This window comes from Otolemur garnettii, unplaced genomic scaffold, assembly GCF_000181295.1.
Source record: "Otolemur garnettii isolate 467f Iridium unplaced genomic scaffold, OtoGar3 scaffold00020, whole genome shotgun sequence".
NCBI lineage: Eukaryota > Metazoa > Chordata > Mammalia > Primates > Galagidae > Otolemur > Otolemur garnettii.
The window spans coordinates 5,206,777-5,225,107 of record NW_003852415.1 but is presented as its reverse complement, the minus strand read 5'-3'; the positions used below and the strand labels follow the sequence as shown (position 1 = coordinate 5,225,107).

The following is an 18,331-nucleotide window of genomic DNA, read 5'->3' as shown; positions in this document are numbered from 1 at the left end:
TGTGTACATTGGATACTTTTTCTTCCATTCTTGTGATACTTTGCTAAGAAGAACATTTTCCAGCTCCATCCATGTGAACATGAAAGACGTAAAGTTTCCATCTTTCTTTATCAACATACATCTTTGACATAACTCTTTCAACATAACCCAATTTAACATAACTTAATGGAGAACATGTTGTTAGCCATTACGTCTTTGTTCCTATCTGATGATGCCTGAGGCTAGGAACAAGGTGGGTTGAATACCTGCCATTGCTGACCTTTCCGTTTGAAGGCTGTTACTTTGAATCTTTAAGAAGGCATAAAGAAACTTCTTGGGCATACAGGAATTTGTGTGCAAACCTCTGCTCCCATGGAGGCTTTAAGTCAGGGGTTTTTGCTGGAACCTTTTATAAGGAATTTGCAGGCTAGACTTCTCAAAAGCCTTTCACAAGCCCAGGTTTCATCTGTGCCATTAGATACCCGTAAGCATTGGGTAAATTCCTCTTTTCTTGAGGTCCTCAAGCACATTTCCATTCCCAGACCCATCAGTAAGCAAACTTTGTTACTTACCACAGATCAGGAAAGGTTACTGATGGGTATCTGGCCAGTTTTCCAAAGGGCTTTTTTATTGGCTTTATAAAGTCAACCTTAATTCCTTAATGCAGTTTGGACATCTCTGGAAATGCTATTCCAACCAGAGCCTTGGTCATGTTAGGCCCGCAACTAACCCGGCCACATGAGATTTTGCCTCAGTTTCTCACAAGTATGCCTGCATAAAGTCTTTTCACTGCTCTCTCTCTCAAATGGCTTTTTGGGGCCAGAGGCATATAGGCATTTCACCTATACTATCTCATTCTCAGTTTTACTCATCTACCAGAATAAAGCTCCAGCTCTGGTGTATGTATACATGTCCAACCTTAGTTCTCATCCCTCCACCAGCACTGAACTCTATTTTTATGAAAAACATTAGCATACATAAAATACTAAGAGTTCCTGGCATATGGCAAATAGTCAACTACTGTTAACTCTTATTGGTATTCCTACCACCACCACACCCAGTTTCTGTGTTCTTATCATTAGTTCCCCACACTTACCACACTATTTCACATTTTTGTGCCTTTGCTAATACTAGTCCCTCTCCATGGAATTGCTGTTTTCGTTTAAGTCCTCATTCTCTAACAAACAAAAACAAAAAACAAACCAAAAGAAAAAAAAACACCACTAAATTCTCAGATCAGGCTAAGAACTCATACATATTTGAGGCTTCGGTATAAACCTGTGAAAACTTTGCTCTATGTAGTTAGCTTAATAACTGTAGAACTACAGTCAGATTTTATCTGTCATTTCAACTAGAACAAGAGTCAGCAAACTATACCGCTAAGGCCAAGTCCAGCCCACTTCCTCCTCTTATAAATAAAGTTTTATTGGAACTTTTTCCACTTATTTGTTTATATGTTATCTATGGCTACTTGCATGCCAAGTGGCATGGTTTTTATAGCTACAATATCAAAACTACAGAAAAATCTGCCACCCCCTGAAGTATAAGATCTTTTCCTGGGAAGAAACCATGTCCACTTCACTTTGCATTCCAAACACCATCCCTAGAATATAACAGAAGCTCATTAAATCAATCATTTAAAGGTAACTGAAGGATCATAAGACATTAAAAATCAATTTAAATTTCATAAGAATTCTAGGTTGGAATGGGACATTATTGATCATCAAGTGAATAGACAATTTTATTAAAAAGTTTTACTTCCTTTAGCATTTTAAACATCACCTATCAGAACCGTTACATTAATATCTGTGAAGAAAAGTTATACTAAGAAAAATAATCTTCATCGAAACCCCAGTTGATTGCTAGGAATTTAAAATATATGAAATCAATGCATTTATATTTCCTATATATACCTATATTTCATTTATCCATGAATATTTCTTTTACAAGTTCTATAAAGAATAAATTACTCGGACGACCCTCACCAGTTTTGGCCCCTTGATAACTGTAAAATAAATATATCTTTACTTTAAAAAGAAGAATAATTTACTCTTCTTTGGCAGATGGAATCATTTCAATTGTGGTCAAAATGTAATATGGAGAAACAGAAACTTCGTTATAGTCTATCAAGAAATTCATTTGGGAGCTACAAATTACTTTCCATTCTCTTCAATAAACCTATAGCATAAACTGCATTGCTAGAACTACAAAAATTTCTCTGCCTTCAAAGGGATAAAGCACACACCAGAAAAGAACAAATGACTACAAGACATTGTAAGGACCAAATTAATGACAATAATAATTAATATTTATTAAGCACTCAAGATGTGATAGATTCAGCTAAAGGTTTTATTGTATCATCTCATTTGATCCTTATAAAAGTATTCTATACTACTTGGGAAGCTGAGGCAAGAGAATCACTTAAGCTCAAGACTTTGATGTTGCTGTGAACTATGATGCCATGGAACTCTATCGCATGTGACAAAGTAAAACTCAGTCTCATAAAAAAAAAAGTACTATATGAGGTAGATACCACTAAGGTACCCATTTTATAAATAAATAAGCTGAGTAGCAGAGAAAATAACTAACTCTTGTCCAAGGCACATAGGCAGTGGGCAGCAAAACCAAAATTTGAACCTAACCATCCACATCCAAAGTCTAAGCTCACACGCTCTGTAGTATATAAGTGTGGTTGGAATTCAGAAGTGAAAAGACCACTGTTGTCCTGTTCTCCTAGTGGTCAATCAAGCATGTGGCCATGAGCTAAGTCCTGGAAGAAAGGGTCAGAGTCAGATAGAAGAGAGAAAGGGAGAAATTCTTGGTTGGGAAACCAAACAAACAAGTTTTAGAATTCAAAATACATGTTTAGAATAATAGGAAATGGCCACTCTGGTTAAATATAGGGGAGAGCTGTGAGGAGGTGGTGGCAAAGTTGAAGGTAAACTGGAGAGGGACATGAGTGGGAGGCTGAAGAAGACATGTTGGGATGGGCACTTGGTGTTTCCAAAGAATGGCACAAAGAGCAAAGTGGGAGTAGAATAGAATAGCAGAGAATGGAGGCGAAAAGGCTTGCTAAGATACCACAACCACAGGTGAGGTATGAGGCAGAGGAAGAGGTGGAAGTGAAGGGTCCAGAAAGGAGAGGGCAGAAATGAGTGAGAAATATAACAAAGAATTGCCAGTAGTACTTTGTGACTGCCTGGATAGAAAAGATTAAAGCTCACTCTGAGGTTTCCAACTTGAGCGATGGCAGCTGTTCTAAACCTACCGACTGACACATAACTATGCTTCCATTCTTCTCACTGCCCCCATCTCTCCTCTGGAAAAGATATTGGTTGTCCTATGCAAATTTTCTCATCTTTCCTTCCTCAACCCTCATAACGATCTTGTTTTTTCTTCTTCCCAACCCATCTCCTGGAAAGAGCCATTTAGAGTTTAAGAAGGTGCAGGTCCAGGGGGGATTTATTCAAGGATAGAATAGACTGGCATGTGTGTATAACTTTGTGAAGAAGAAACACATGGAGAGGCAAAGATCAAAGACTCAAGAGAAAAGTTCTAGAGATCTGTGTCCAACATGCCATGTACTTTATAATACTGTATCATACATTTAATATTTTGTTAAGAAGGTAGATTCCATGTTGTGTTTTCTTTTTAACCACAATTTTAAAAAAGAAAAAAGACGCTGCAAGAGAATGGGACCAATTGAAGAGTAAAATTCAGGAGGTGAGAGAGAGCGAAGGAGATGCTGAGTACAAGGAACAGGTGAGCTAATAGACAGACATTCGCTCTCTAGGGTAAGGGCAGAGAGTGAATGTCCCCCTCTCAACCAAGATAAGTGATAAGTGGGCAGATGGAGATTCCGAGGGGGAGGACGACCTTCATAAGTTGACACTGCCAAGTTTGGATAATTTTAGAAAAGCATCTTATCTAGTCCCAGACATGTGTTCCTACCGTAACTTTTCTCACTGAGCCATGGCCACAGAGAGCTCCTTGACTGTCTTGACCATGCCAAGCTTTTCCCTGTGTTGGGTCCCCTTTGTCCTTATGGTCTCCTTGATTAAAATAGCCTGTCCCCAGATCTTTGTTTGGCTGGTCTTCCTTTCCTCATAGGTCTCCACTTAATTACCACTTCCTCAGAAGTGACCACTCAGTGTGAGGGAGACTTACTCACTATCACATTATCCTTTTTCATTTCCTTCAGACCACTTATCATGACCCGAAAGTATATTCATTGTTTTTGCATTTACTATTAGTTTCCTTCAACCATAATGCAAATTCTATAGACTCAGCGACCTTATATATGGTGTCATTCAACACATTCCAATTTTTAGAATGGATCTTATGACAGAGTAGGCATGCCATGAATATTTACTGCCCTCATGAATAAGTAAATGAGTAATGTGCTCAAGAAAATAAGAAGAAATTGGAACTCTGAACAATAATTCTATCACTGAGTTTCACCAATATCTATTATTCTATGGAAGAATATATTCCACACATTCATGTGTCAGGACCTATGTGTAACTTTCAAGGGACTATGCAATCTGTATAAATCCTCATTCCCACCTTCTAGGAGCTCAGTCTATTGGAGGAACATATGAAAATACAAGGTGAGGGGACTTAATGACAATTACAGGCACTGAAATTATGAACTGAGTGCTGTGGGAGCATATAATAAACTGTTTCTAACTTCAGCAAGGTAAAACAAAAGTGCTGGGGACTTCAGAGTTGGGCATGCAAATGGTGGAGCATTAAAGAGTCAGCACAAGAAGGAGGAGGTAGGAAGTACACGGATTCCTCCCAAGAAGTTATTCACTGAAAATAAGGAAGGAGTGAAGGTGTAGATAAAGCGTAAGACAGCACAAGGAAATGATTTTGCCTGTTTCCAGCTGAGCGGATGGAGCCAGCGTAAAGGGAAGGTTGAAGATAACTGAAAAGACAGGGAGTCCTTATAGGGGATAAATCTCAAAAAAAAAAAAGGGCAAAAGAGAAAAATAAAGTTTATCCCAAGACAGGAGGGAAGAAAGTAGCAAGGAGTAGCTTTGAAGCTAAGTCTAAAGGTGAAGAGACAGAAGTTCGGAGAGCATAAGCTGAACAGCTTCTATTTTCTCTGCAAAGTATGAAATAGACCATCTGCTGATACTGACTAGAGAGAGACAGGCTGAGGGAGAGGGAAGGAGAATGTTAGTGGTTGATAATTGGCATGCAATGTTGCTGCCCTAAGCTGCATCTTCACTGATTTGTGAAGTAAAAGAAAAAAATTATCTTTACATCCTGCTTGAAATCTACACAGAATCTAGCTGTGACACACTGTCCACATAGGGGACAGAACACAAGGTCACAAAAGCCTCATAATGCTAATGGACCAGTGGTTTCTGCATTTCCAAAACAATTTTAAAATACATTAGCTAATTAATTAGCTCCATGATTGTTTCATCCCTGTAGGTATGTGTGTGTAACGACTAGTTTTTTTAATCTCCTTTGAAGCATTTGAAGACACAAGAGATTTTGTCTCAGTGGGAGTGTTGTGGTAGATTACATTTGCTGTAAATAAGTGACATTTTTAGAAAGCAATGAGTTCCACTGAATTTATTCTGAAGAGGAAAAAAATGCAAAGCTAAATAAGAGACTCCTAAAATCCGACCAAAAATTCATAATATGTCTGAAAAGAAGCCGCTCCTCACTCTGATTTGTTGAAGGCATTAGAGGGGCAAATCACTCCAATTTCACAGAACATTTGGGGCTGAAGCAAGAGCAATGAGTGACATGCTGCACATCTCGAGGCAGATGTATTCCACTGGCTGACACTTACGCCAAGAGCAGCAACTTCCCTCTCAGGTCCCATAATGAAAATCATTCCTCCATTAATAGGTTGAGCTATATCAATTTGGGCAAAGTGGGAAATCAAGCAAAAACTGCCTTCCTCTTGGAACAATCAATAGCCAGGTGAAAGAAATAGATAATTGTATCCAGTTTTCCAGCAGGACATTTTTTCCTGATTTAATGACCTTTCCTATGAAGTGAAGCCTCTCTAAACGGTAGTGAGAGACCATTCTCTCTTTTTTTCTGAGTCACTTATTTCCTTGTCTTTGTCCCCAAGTCTTGGTGGACATGGCAGGAGGATTCACGATGGTGGCAGTATTTACATCTCAACTCCTGCACTTACAACAGTGTGAATGGAAAAGACATTCATCGTCCTTAAATTCAAATTAGGAATGATAATAGAATCTACCTCACAAGTTTTTTGTGAGAATTAAATCAGGGATTATGGATGAATCACATAGAACTGAGCGTCCACCTGTATTCACACACCCTTCACCTGTATTCACATCATTAAGTGCCCAGTCATTTTTGGTCTTCGTTGCTGCTGTTGTGATTATAATTGCTGTGGTTGTAATGGTTTTGGAGATAATGCAAGTGAAGGGTTGAGCAAAGGGAAATAATTACAAGTGACTAATAGGAGATGGCAGAGGCTGGAAACACAACTCCAACCACAAGGACAACCAATGAGTCTCCATGGAATATGCAAAGTCAACTGATTTGGAGATTAATAGGGGAAGTCTTCAACACAAGGAACCTGGTATAATCAATTAGCTTCATTTTTTCTTTCAGACAACTTCTTCACTGCAGAACTATAGAATTTATAAAATCAAGGCCAAGTAAAGACTGGTTGCCCAATTTCTACTCGGATAATTTGAGCATCCAAGTAGATGCTCTTAGATGCTTAAGTGTCAGGGACCTCATTATTTTGAAGGGAGTCTTGGACAGCTCACTGATGGTTCTTCCTTATGCTTATTCTTCCCAGCTTTCATTCATCTGCCTTAGTTTTTCTTCTTGAGGATATAAGAGCCACATTAAACCCATTTCCCCAGGATAGTGCTTCACATATGAAGAAAACTCCCAACCCTTGGCCACAGGCATCATATCTTTCACAGATCAAGATCCTGAATACCTTTATCTTTTTCAGAGCTCAGCTCTAAATATGTTCTAATCTGTCAGTTAGTTAATGTTTTAAAAGCTTATCATCCAGAATTAAATGGAATATCCCTAGTAACAGTGACACCAATAATAAGAATGATAATTACAAATGAATTTTTATAGTATTTTCTACATGTCAGGAATTGTTCTAAGCATTTTACATGCATTATCTCCAATTAATACAATTCTATAAAATAGGTATAATTACTGTACCCATTTAATAATAGAGGTAGGTAAATTGCCCAGCATCACACAGCTAGTGGGAATAGAGCTGGGCCTTGCAGGAACTCCAATTCCAGAGCTGCTTTCTTTGCCAATAAACTACACTGCAAAACTGTTACCTCCTATGTTTTCGAGGTTATACCTCTATTAATTCATCCTCAGGTCATGTAGGCTCATGTTTTCTATCAGTCCCAGCTCCCTGCCATGCACAAAGTTGATGTGCAATGTCTCTTATGTTCCCATAAGTCCCTAATAATTAAGACAGAGCCTTGCGACATCTAACAAAAACTTTCATATGGGACAAAATAGATCTACTCATCAGAGTCTTTTGGCATTTTAACCAACAGTTCTTTCATCCAACTGCTATTTCTCTGTCTTGTTCAAAAAAAAATCACAAAACGAATTGTCAAAAACCTTGCTGCTATTTGGCTATATGAGGTCCATAGTACTTTTCTGAGTCATCAGTAGCCCTACTGAGTGGGAATGTGAGTTTGGTTGATATATCCACCATTTTCTTAGTATTCCTTTTTTTTTTTTTTTGAGATAGTCTTACTATGTCGCCCTCAGTAGAGTGCTGTGGCATCACAGCTCACAGCAACCTCAAATTCTTAGGCTTAAGCAATTCTCTTGCCTCAGCCTTCCAAGTAGCTGGGAACACAACACTGGGCTATTTTTTGGTTGCAGTTGTCATTGTTGTTTGGCAGGCCTGGGCTGGGTTCAAACCCGTCAGCTCTGGTGCATGTGGCTGGCTCCCTGGCTGCTTAAGCTACAGGTGCCAAGCCTTTCTTCGTATTCTTAACAATCTATGGCAGTCATGTTGATCACTCTTTACTATGGGCTCTTGCCTCCTATTAATACTGCACTCCAAAATCTTATCCAGATTCCTATTACATTCATAAGTCCATAGCTTGCATTATCTACATTTGTTCTATCTCTAGCCTTCAGGAACCTCCTCTAGGCCTCAAAAACCACCAACCAGCTTTCAAAATTTTAATTTACAATTTCTTAATGTATCTTGGGATATCATTCACCCAAGGTAGAAAATTTGAATCAATATGAGGCAATAAAGTGCTTTCTAAGATGTTCCAATATTAAATTTCCTATCTGTGTCTATCTTTTCCTGTCCAAAGACCTATCTTTTTTCAGAGAAAATTGGGTCAAATGGGAGTATGAGGAACTCTGCTACATCACCTAGTGTTCTGTTTTGCAAATAACAGAAAGTAGAACCCAGGCTAGTTTCAACAAAAGGTAGAATTTATTTAATCATGACTAGAAATTCAAGGGTAGTCTAATTTAAAGAATGTTTAATCAAAATGTCATCAGTCCCTAGATTCTTCCCCATTTTTTGGCTCTGCTGTTCTTCATACTGGCTTCATTTTTAGTCTCTAGGGGAGCAGGAGGGTGACCAGAAGCTCAGTTTAATACCATCCCAAGTTCCAGCCTAAAGCAAAAGAGACTTGTTCCCCTCCACAAAAAGACAAAGGTCCTGACCTGGGTGTCACTGATCCACATTGTGTTAGGAGCCCACCTATGAACAAAATAATCATGGCCAGGGGAACGAAAGGCCCTGATTGACTTGATCATTGACTTGGATCATTGACTTATGCTCACTGATGGAACTGAGAGTGGAGAGTGCTACTAAATCATTAGATTAACCCTGAAGGGAAATAAAAATCAAAAAACATTTGTCAAGAGAAGGGAGAGTGGATATTGGGTTGACACCAAAAAAAAAAAAATTTTTTTTTTACCGTATCTACTTCTCCATCAACAACCCATCAACTCTAAGCATAAAGCCCTTCTTTAATAATTTAATTTCCACATTAACTGAAGAAGCTCTTTCTGTTTGTTATAGCACTACAATCCTGAGTATCTGTGAGACTTCAGAGTTCCAGATGCCATTCTGTACCTACAGCCACCCTTGGCTAAGTGCTCATATTTGACCCTCAGGGAAATAATTTTCAAATGCATCATAGATTCCCTAGGAGCTGGGGTGGTGTTCCCTCCCACTCTGTGCTACAAAGTGCCAATCAATATCTCCTCTCTCTCTCTCCCCACTCCTGCCTGTTGCCGTTCCTTATAATCCAGAAAGTAATCTCTTGTCCAGAAGATCCAATTTACCCTCTTTATAAAAATTTCATTCTTAAATTCAATCACAAGACATTGCCAATATTTTACCCTCTTTTTTTAACCCCAAGATGATGGCAATTGTGTATGGTCAACTCATGTATTTATTAGTTTTCTAAAGCTTCCAGAACTAAAGACCACAGACTCGGTGGCTTAAACCACAGAAAGTCTCCTACTTTCCTCATACTCCAGTAAGCTAGTGGCTCAAGATGAAGATGTCAGCAGGCTGGCTTCTTCTGAAGCCTCTGTCCTTGGCATGGAGATGGCTGTCTTCTCCCTCTGTCTTTGCATGATCTTCCCTCTGTGTGTATCTGTGTCCTACTCTCTCCTCTTCTTTCAAAGGCACCAGTCATACTGGATTAGGACACACCCATACGACCTCATTTTATTGCAACTGCCTCTTTAAAGGCCCTATCTCCAAATATGGTCCACATTACAGGTTACAGCATCTACATGTAAATTTACAGGGCATATAATTCAGCCCCTAGCAACCTAGTAGATAGTTCCTGAGACATAGTTCCTAGTTTTTCTTTTATTCTTCTGGCATATTCCTCTATTTCCTCTGATTTATATCTCCACTTCTTCCTACCTTGTTCAATTCTTGTCCCTTTTGGTGATCTTTTTGGTATTGGTTCTCTCATTCTGTCAAGACATACTTATCTCCAAATCCATAGGGTGATTTTTCTGCATAGATCCCTCCCAGGAGTGAACTTAACCTTCCTATCCAAATCTAAGGAATAGTCATTTGTTATAGCTACACCACCTTTACACAAAGTTCTCCATAGTGGTGTGCGTTTGGATTAGCAGTGATTACTATTCTCATTTTACAGGTCAAGTCATGGATATCCAGAGAGGTTGTATAATTTTAATTTTATTATTTTATTTTTATTTATTTATTTATTTATTCTTGAGACAGACTCGCATTTTGTTACCCTCGGAAGAATGGTGTGGTGTCATAGCTCACTTGGGCTCAAGTGATCCTCCTGCCTCAGTGTCCCAAGTAGCTGGGACTACAGGTGCCCATCATGACGCTCAGCTAGTTTTTCTATTTTTAGTAGAGATGGGGTCTTGCTCAGGCTGATGTCGAACTCCTGGGCACAAGCAATTCACCTGCCTTGGCCTCCCAGAGTGCTAGGATTACAGGTGTAAGCCACCACACCTGGCAGTTGGGTAATTTTCTAATTAAAATTAGAATTGGAACCTGGTAGTTCGATTCCCATGAAGCAGATCTTTTTATTAAACTACACTGGACTTTCCTAACTTCTGTACTTTTTTAACCATAGAAAAGGCAAAGAGCAATAAGTGGTTCCTTGGCTAGAAAATCATCTTGTTTCAATTAATAATATAAATAATAACTACATTAACATTTGTGCAGTGTTTTAACAGACTGAGCACTACCTATTGTGAAACAAGGCACCTGGCATTTTATATGTTAACACCTCCATTTTTGTTAACCCATTTGCTCTCTACATAAAACTGCTTGAAATAAATATTAGTATCTTCCTTTACAGATGAGAAGTCAAGGCCCAGAGCAGTTGAGAGGCTCAAAATCCTTCAGGTGGTAAAGATAAATCTAGGCAAGACTCATCCCTTCTAAAGCCCACCCTCCTCTCATCTGCCATCCTTATTCTAAAATCTCGCTTGGGCTTTGCTAACCCTGGAGCTTCCCAATACTTTTAATGATAGAAAAAGGAATTTGTAAGCCCAATGTCATAAGCTAAGTTGGCTTATGGACAGAGGCATTATTGCCACCTCAGGAAGGGACGACCAAAGTGAGAGCTTAGAAAACAATTAGGGAAAAAGAGATTGGAGGTGGGAAGGACAATGAGTGAAGAAGCAAGAAGAGAAATTACGTGACAGCATAAGAAGAAATTAAGTGACAGCAGTAAAAGACAGGGAGACAGGGTAAAAGAAAACGAGTATTTTTTTTTTAAAGCGACAACAAACACATTATCCCAAAGCCCGCAGGTGCCAGCAATTCAAATAAACGTATAGCAATTAACAGAATTAACACAGCCTTAAATAGCTTGGCTCACCAGATGTGGACGCCTATCAGGGTTCTATAAAATGTAGAGTTATTACAGATTAAGCCATTAATCATCTGTTCAGAGACTATCTCCGGCTGTAAAACCCCATTCGGTTTTAAATGGCTAATAATCACAAAGGGATGTAGAACGTAACGTGCACCATGATGTTCTACCCAATCCTTTTTCCTTTAAATATGTGTTCCATGCTCTCAATTCTGCTGCTTCTCTTTCCTCCCCATCAGAGATGCTGGGGAAAAAAGCGAGATGAGATGGACCAGTCTGTCCCAGAGGTCTTAGTAATGGGTGAGCATCTCTACAAGGGAGAATGGAGGAGTGACAGATGGCGGAGGAAGAGGGATGGTGTAGAAAGAACTAGATCAACACAGAAGGCCCACCATATAGGAGGCTGTTCCGATGGCCCGGGGATCTGACAGGGACGCTGCCTGTGCAACCCAGTCTGCCCGTGGCTTTGCTCCACTACATTGTCTTTGAACATCATCCAGCAGTAATAGCTCAGCAATGCCAAGGACAGAGGGAAGGAGAAATGCAAGCCCTCACTGGCAGGGTCAGGGAACGCTGAAATGGGAGTCAGAAAGAAGGGCTTTTCTGTAGAACTTTGAAGAATTGGAGAAGCACTCTCCAGACCCATGCTGAAGCTGATGGAACACCCTTTCCATCCCTGCTCTTCAACTTCCAGGACAAAAATACACATCAAGGGGGAAGTAGGAGATCGACTAACTTTAGTCCTCAAGGAATTAAGGCCTGGTAGAGAAGATGCCAGTGGTCTCGCCATGTTGTTCCACTGCTTAACATCTTTGAATGGCTCCTCATTACCTAGAGAACAAAGCCTAAGGACACAGCATGAAATAAAGCACTCCATGAGATGACTCTTACCTGACTTTGCAGCGATATTTCCAAAACTCCTAATCTTATGCTTTGAGTTCTGCAAGCAACAAACTGTTCTTAAGTTTTTCCCCAGAACCCAGGCTATGCCCTTCTTCCCTGACTTTGGGCTTGCTGTCCCTTGTCCTAGAACACCACTGGCCTATTCCTTCCTGCCTTGTTTGTCTTTGCATGTGGCATGAACAGTCACTATCTTTGGAACTATATGCACCTCACCTTGGGCATTATCTCTTCACAGATCCTACCGTGAGACCCGGGATATGTTAAGTTCTCCTCAGCAGCCCCACTGCAGCTGGAGATGCCTCATCCTGTGTGTAAACTGCCTCACAGCATGATTACGCGTGCGTGTCTGCTTCCCCTACCCTCAAGTGTGAGGTCCCCTGAAGCAGGAACCACAGTGGACCAGATTTATGTCTTGGCACAGTCCTTGGCATGTTGTAGGTTTTCCTGGATATTGTCTGTCTGTTGTGGACTCAATGTTTGTATCTCCAAAGTTCATATGTTGACTTCCTAACCCCCAATGTGATGATGTTAGGAAGTGGGGCCTTTGGGAGGAAGTCAGGTCACAAGTGGAATCAGGGCCTTTTTAAAGGAACCCTAGAGACCTCACACCTCCTTCTGCCATGTGAGCATAGGATGAGAAAACAGCAGTCTACAACCAAGAAGAGGGCCCTCAGGAGAGCCTGTCTATGCTGTCACCATGATCTTGGGCTTCAACCTCTAGAATTCAAAAAAATAAATTTCTGATTTTTTGTCACCAACATATTTTGTGGCACTTTTTCTACAGGAGTCTGAAGTGACTGAGATGCAAATGCCATCAGTTTCTAGAGCTCCATGAGGTCAGATCATTTACCGATTTATTCTAGACATACTTATTAAGTACATTTTTCATGCCAGGGACTATTCCAGGTGCTGGGAAAACACCCATGAACACCTAAGACCTTTGTCCTTACAGAGCCTACATTTTAATAAAGGGAGACAGACAGTGCCAAATAAATGGCCAAAGCCAACAGGCAGGGTAATGACTAAGGGCAGGTTAAATGGGTTATCCCTAGGTGAGCAAATATGAGGTAAGGTAAAACTCAGAATAACGTTTTTCTGAAAAAAATAATATATATTAAAAATACTTTTTTAGGCTCGGTGCCCATAGCTCAGTTGTTGGGGGCTGGAGGGTTTGAACCCAGCCCTGGCCGGCTAAACAACAATGACAACTGCAACAACAAAAATAAAAGTAGCTGGGTATTGTGGTGGGTGCCTATAGTCCCAGCTACTTCGGAGCCTGAGACAAGAAATCACTTAAGCTGAAGAGTTGAAAGTCACTATGAGCTGTGATGTCATAGCACTCTACCCAGGGCGACATAATGAGACTCTGTCTCAGTAAATAAATAAATAAATAAAAATATTTTTTAGTAATTTTCTAATATAAGACAAAGGTTACATGTGCTAATGCATGCTTACTTGGCATATTTACATTAATAAACTATGTTAATAGATGCATTACATTATGCTTAATAATACTTAATACTGTGTTTTGTAATGTTGTATGGTTTCACTTTTATGTACCTCATTTCATTTGTTCTTAAAAAGAACCCAACAGAAATCTTATTACCTCCAGGTTCTTGGGCAGGAAACTGAGACTCAGATAAAATCAGGGGCTTAGTCTAAGCCATACGGCTAGTGAAAGAGCTGGTATGTCTGACCAGATTTTCTGATTTTCAACCCACCAAGCCTTTTTAATTATAACATGATGCCTTCCTCAAAGTGTTTTTTATCCTGTTCTTTCTAAAAAAGGTTTTAATCCATTCTTCTTGGCCTGGCTGACGCTTTTTATGTAACATTTCTAGGATCAGATAGCTGGAAGCGGGGGGAGGGCTTCTTGAAAGATTCAACTATTGTTATCTCAAGATATCTTGTAGTCATCCCAGGAAAGTCAAGTGTCAATAGTACCTAAGAGCATTTATAAGATAGATATTTGTGAAATTACAAATGTGTGATTTCACTCAGCAAATATTTCCTGAGAGCCACTAAGTGCCAAAAACCATTGTAATAGCTGGGAACACGGTAAGAGCAAAAGATAGCTACATTGAAATGTAAGATAGCTACATTGAAGTGTGAAAACATGAAGAGAAGCAGCATGCTGACTTTGTGACACTTAAGTGGACACCAGTCTTGTCTTGAATATGAGGGGTGCAGAGAACCACGATAGCTTGCTGACAATTAGGACCTTCTTTGTGGTGGCTTCTATAGTGGCATAAAGTTAGGAGGCTGTATACAGACAAAACCCACAGTCGCTGGGCACAATAGCAGAGCTGGAACTTAGCTTGTAAGTGGTATTAAGTGGCTGTAGTCCCAAAGATAAAAACTGTTCATGCCACAGTCAAGAAAATATTGATGACCTGGAATAGAAATCCTGTCATCTCTTTGCCACATCCTGAAGTTGAAGAAAATTACACATAAAAGGACCCAGGTCCCTAGAGGTCAACTTAGTGCCACAATGGAGAGAAAGGATTAGACAAAAGGCTAAAAGCGGGGAAGAGAAGAAGAAATTGTAAAACACCTGGCTACTGATCTACAGTTAAATTAAGTGGGGAAGTGGTGTTCATCCAGCAGCTCGATCCTACCCTAGCTGGAAGCTCTGGCTGGTCACTAATCTGTCACACCAATACCAAGAGCAAGAGAAGATTTTCCCAAGGTACCCACAGAAAAGTGAATTGTGATGATTGACTAGAAAGAAATGACATACCAGGAATACATTAGACTCACAGTTATCTGTTCAAAGGACTCAGACACATGTGAAGGCTCCGAGTCCTTTGGAAAGACTGTAAGTCTGTAGGTGTAAAGCAGGGGTGGAGGTGGGAAGGGATACTGTTCTACAAAACAATAATGATAATAGTTATAATGTTGTACAAAAATGCATATTTGTACTTCTAGATAAAATGTGGGTTTATTTTTTTTTACCACTAAATACAATTATTTCTATTACAGAGACTGTGTTTCAGAACTGCCTTTAACTTTTAAGCTATTATGTGACACTTTTGACAGACTTTTGAAGCTTTCTGTTCTCTACCTGTGACGTATACGTGTGTGTGTGTGTGTGTATGAAGTCATCAGAGATATCTATGTGTTCTTATGAGACTGGTTTTAAAACAGTCAGGAGCATCCTTCCTGATAAATAGATTTGTGGTTGGGAAATTGCTCCCTTGTCTCTGAATACATAGTCAAGACATGATTCAATAGAGTATCGTGTTGGGGAAAATCAGTTCAAAAGGCCAACCTTAAATCCCATCCAGGAGAAACTCCAGGCCCAGGGTTGTTACACTACAGACGGCTGAACACTCTATAGCAACCAGGCCTCATGCGTTCCCGAGCTACCTCCTCAGTAACGAGAGTGCTGCAATCTTTTTCTGATGACAGTGCAATTCCAATGCAGTGTGATTTAACAGTGTTTAAGAATCTTTCAGGGCTCATTAGACATCAAGCACTTTATGCCTTTATTCTATCCAAATAGGAGTAAATCCCGGGGAAGAAGAGCTCTGTGTCTACCATAATTCCATCAGAAATGGAATCCCTGAAAGCCAGCAGGAGCCTGGGTAATGTCCCGCAGAGAGAAAGGAAAGCACTCTTTGGGTCCTTCTTTTAATTTGTCCTTCAGGCTGAGAACAATACAAAGCTATAATTAGATTTTTTCCCTCTTTGTTCAAGTCTCTTCTTTCCACTCCTTCCTCTCAATTCGTTCATGGTTTATTACAACAACTCCTGGCACAAATGTGACTTCTTCCCTAAAACTGAGTCCCACCTAAAATTTATGTTTTCTCTACTCAGAGCATTTAATTTGTAGCACTGAAAACATGATGTCCTATGATGTAATTATTCATTCACCAATCTCATCACCCTTCCTAGATGACAAAGCCTTTGAGACTATGGCTTGTGAAGAGCCCACATGTTTAATTACAGCACATAAAAAAGGACCTGATGATTACTTGATAAATAGGCTCATCCAACAAATCCTTGTCCTGCACTTGCGATGTGCTCAGTGTATCACATGCAACTCCCATCTGGACATGTACATGGCTCCCAGTCCAGTGGCGTGAATGAATGCATGGGCAAGCCACCTTCTATATAATTGATGCTCAACAAATTTCAAATAACCATGATAAGAATAAAACATAAGCCCTGAGAGGAAGCTCATAAGATGTCATAAAGGATTTTTGTCTACAAGAAGGAACACCGTTGGAGTCTCAAGGAATTTCCCCAGGGAGATGGTACAGGTATCTTAGGCAATCACACTTAGCTTAGATTAAACAAAATATGCAGTGTACTGTTCTGATAACACAGTGTTCCAAATGGACTTTACCAAATCATGTCTGATTCTTTTTGCTTCAACAATTGACCTTAGAGATTGAACTTACACTTGGCTGAAGTTCCTTTGCTCTCAGACAGAGAGATCTCAACATATCAGCTACATGGGTAATAAATGAGTAATGGCAAAGTCCCACTGTTTCTTCCCAGCTACACCTACTAGTTTTCAGGGAGGAAAAAAAAAAAGGATAAACCAGTCTTGAGAGGCTTAATGTTAGAAGAATTTTCCTCCATCTCAAATAATTAGACTACTGGGAACATCAGGTTTGGCAAAGGTAAAAATAAGACATGTTACATTTTCAACAAGGCACGCAACCACAGATTTAGCCAGTTTTAGCTAGATTTTGACTTTCCAAGTCAAAAGCACAAAATCAAACTTTACATGCATCTAGTTCCTTGGGATTTCAGTGGCCTTTCATCTGTGTAATTGCATTTGACTTATAAAGCACAGTTAGATGGGGAAACAGAGCTACAGAGTCTATAAGTGGCAAACCCAAGACCATACAACCAGCTGAAGACCAGATCAAAGTCTGTTCTGCTATAGCCTATCACCTCATACATTAGAGGACAGATGCAGTTATTGGTCTAGGAATCTCATTTGTTCTTAAACAAAATAGTCACACAGTGCATTCAATGGAGTTGTGTGAACTTTACCTCTTTAAGGCAGCCCATGAAATTGTTGCTGACAGGGGAACCAGGCAAGTCAGCTGTGCTTGGGCTTCCTCCCACGTAGAAGAAGTCGTCTGAGCCCAGCATGGTGTAGTCCTCTTGAGTGTAGCCCGTTGTGGTAAGAATGCCATCCACAGAGATTGTCACCTAGTGAAGGGACATAGGGATAAAAAAAAAAAATCCCAACAATGACTTTACGGTCCTATCAAATCCCAATGGCTCTCCCTACTTGTGGCATCATTTTCATTAAGATTTGGGTGAGGTATACTTTCTAATTGGGTTTGATTTGGGTATGTGCAGCCAAGTTCCATTTTCTGGTCTGCCTCCATTGGTCCCCATCCTCCAGCACCCCCCTGCAGGGTGATGGGGGAGCTGGTTGGAACTGCCAAGCTGGGCACCTTGTTCTACTCATAGCATTCTTTATTCAGTCAGGCTAGAAAATGGAACCACCCTCAGACGGTATCACTTGTCTCAGTTCATTGCTAAAATGACTGTTTATTTCTTTTATGATTTTTTTTTTATGGTGGTAGTGAAAAAACAGCAAAGGAGACATTTGATGATGATGTTTGTTAGGGGTTGGTCTTTGGTTGTTGATGTTTTTTTTTTCTTTTCCTTTTTTTTTTCTTTTCTTTTCTTTTTTCTTTTCCTTTTTATTTGTTTCTTTTTTGGCTCACACACCACACTGACAAACATGCATTCGGGGAGGGAAAGAGAAGAGGGTCTCAATTCTGATGTGTCATGGATGATACATGCTGTGGACTCCCCCAGGGCACGAACCCTGCCCTCCCTGGGCTCCCATCACCACCACTGAGAGAAGAAATGGCCCAAACCAAAAAAAGCAATTTTAACAGAAAGAAAAAAATGATGAGGCATAATAGCCAAAACAATAGTAACGATAACACCCACAGGGAATAAATAGCACCCTTACGCCCAACACCCATGAAAGGAGCAGAGGGCAGAGAGAAAAAAAATGGCACCTCAAAGCGTGCACGCACCACACACTGACACACCCATGCGAAAAGTGTTCAGAGCCAAGAGAGAAGGCAGAAGAAATAAAAAGGTAGGGAAGA

General features: G+C 40.0%; 1 protein-coding gene across 1 annotated transcript in view; it reads right to left on the bottom strand.

Moving 5' to 3' along the window:
• Positions 1 to 17,348, bottom strand: part of NRXN3 (neurexin 3) — a 1,203,771-nt gene extending 1,186,423 nt beyond the window's left edge. Inside the window, exon 1 of the mRNA XM_012803511.2 lies at positions 17,247 to 17,348. Coding sequence (XP_012658965.1) covers positions 17,247 to 17,348 — 102 coding nt within the window. The remainder of the gene's footprint in view (positions 1 to 17,246) is intronic.
• Between the last annotated feature and the right edge of the window lie 983 nt (positions 17,349 to 18,331).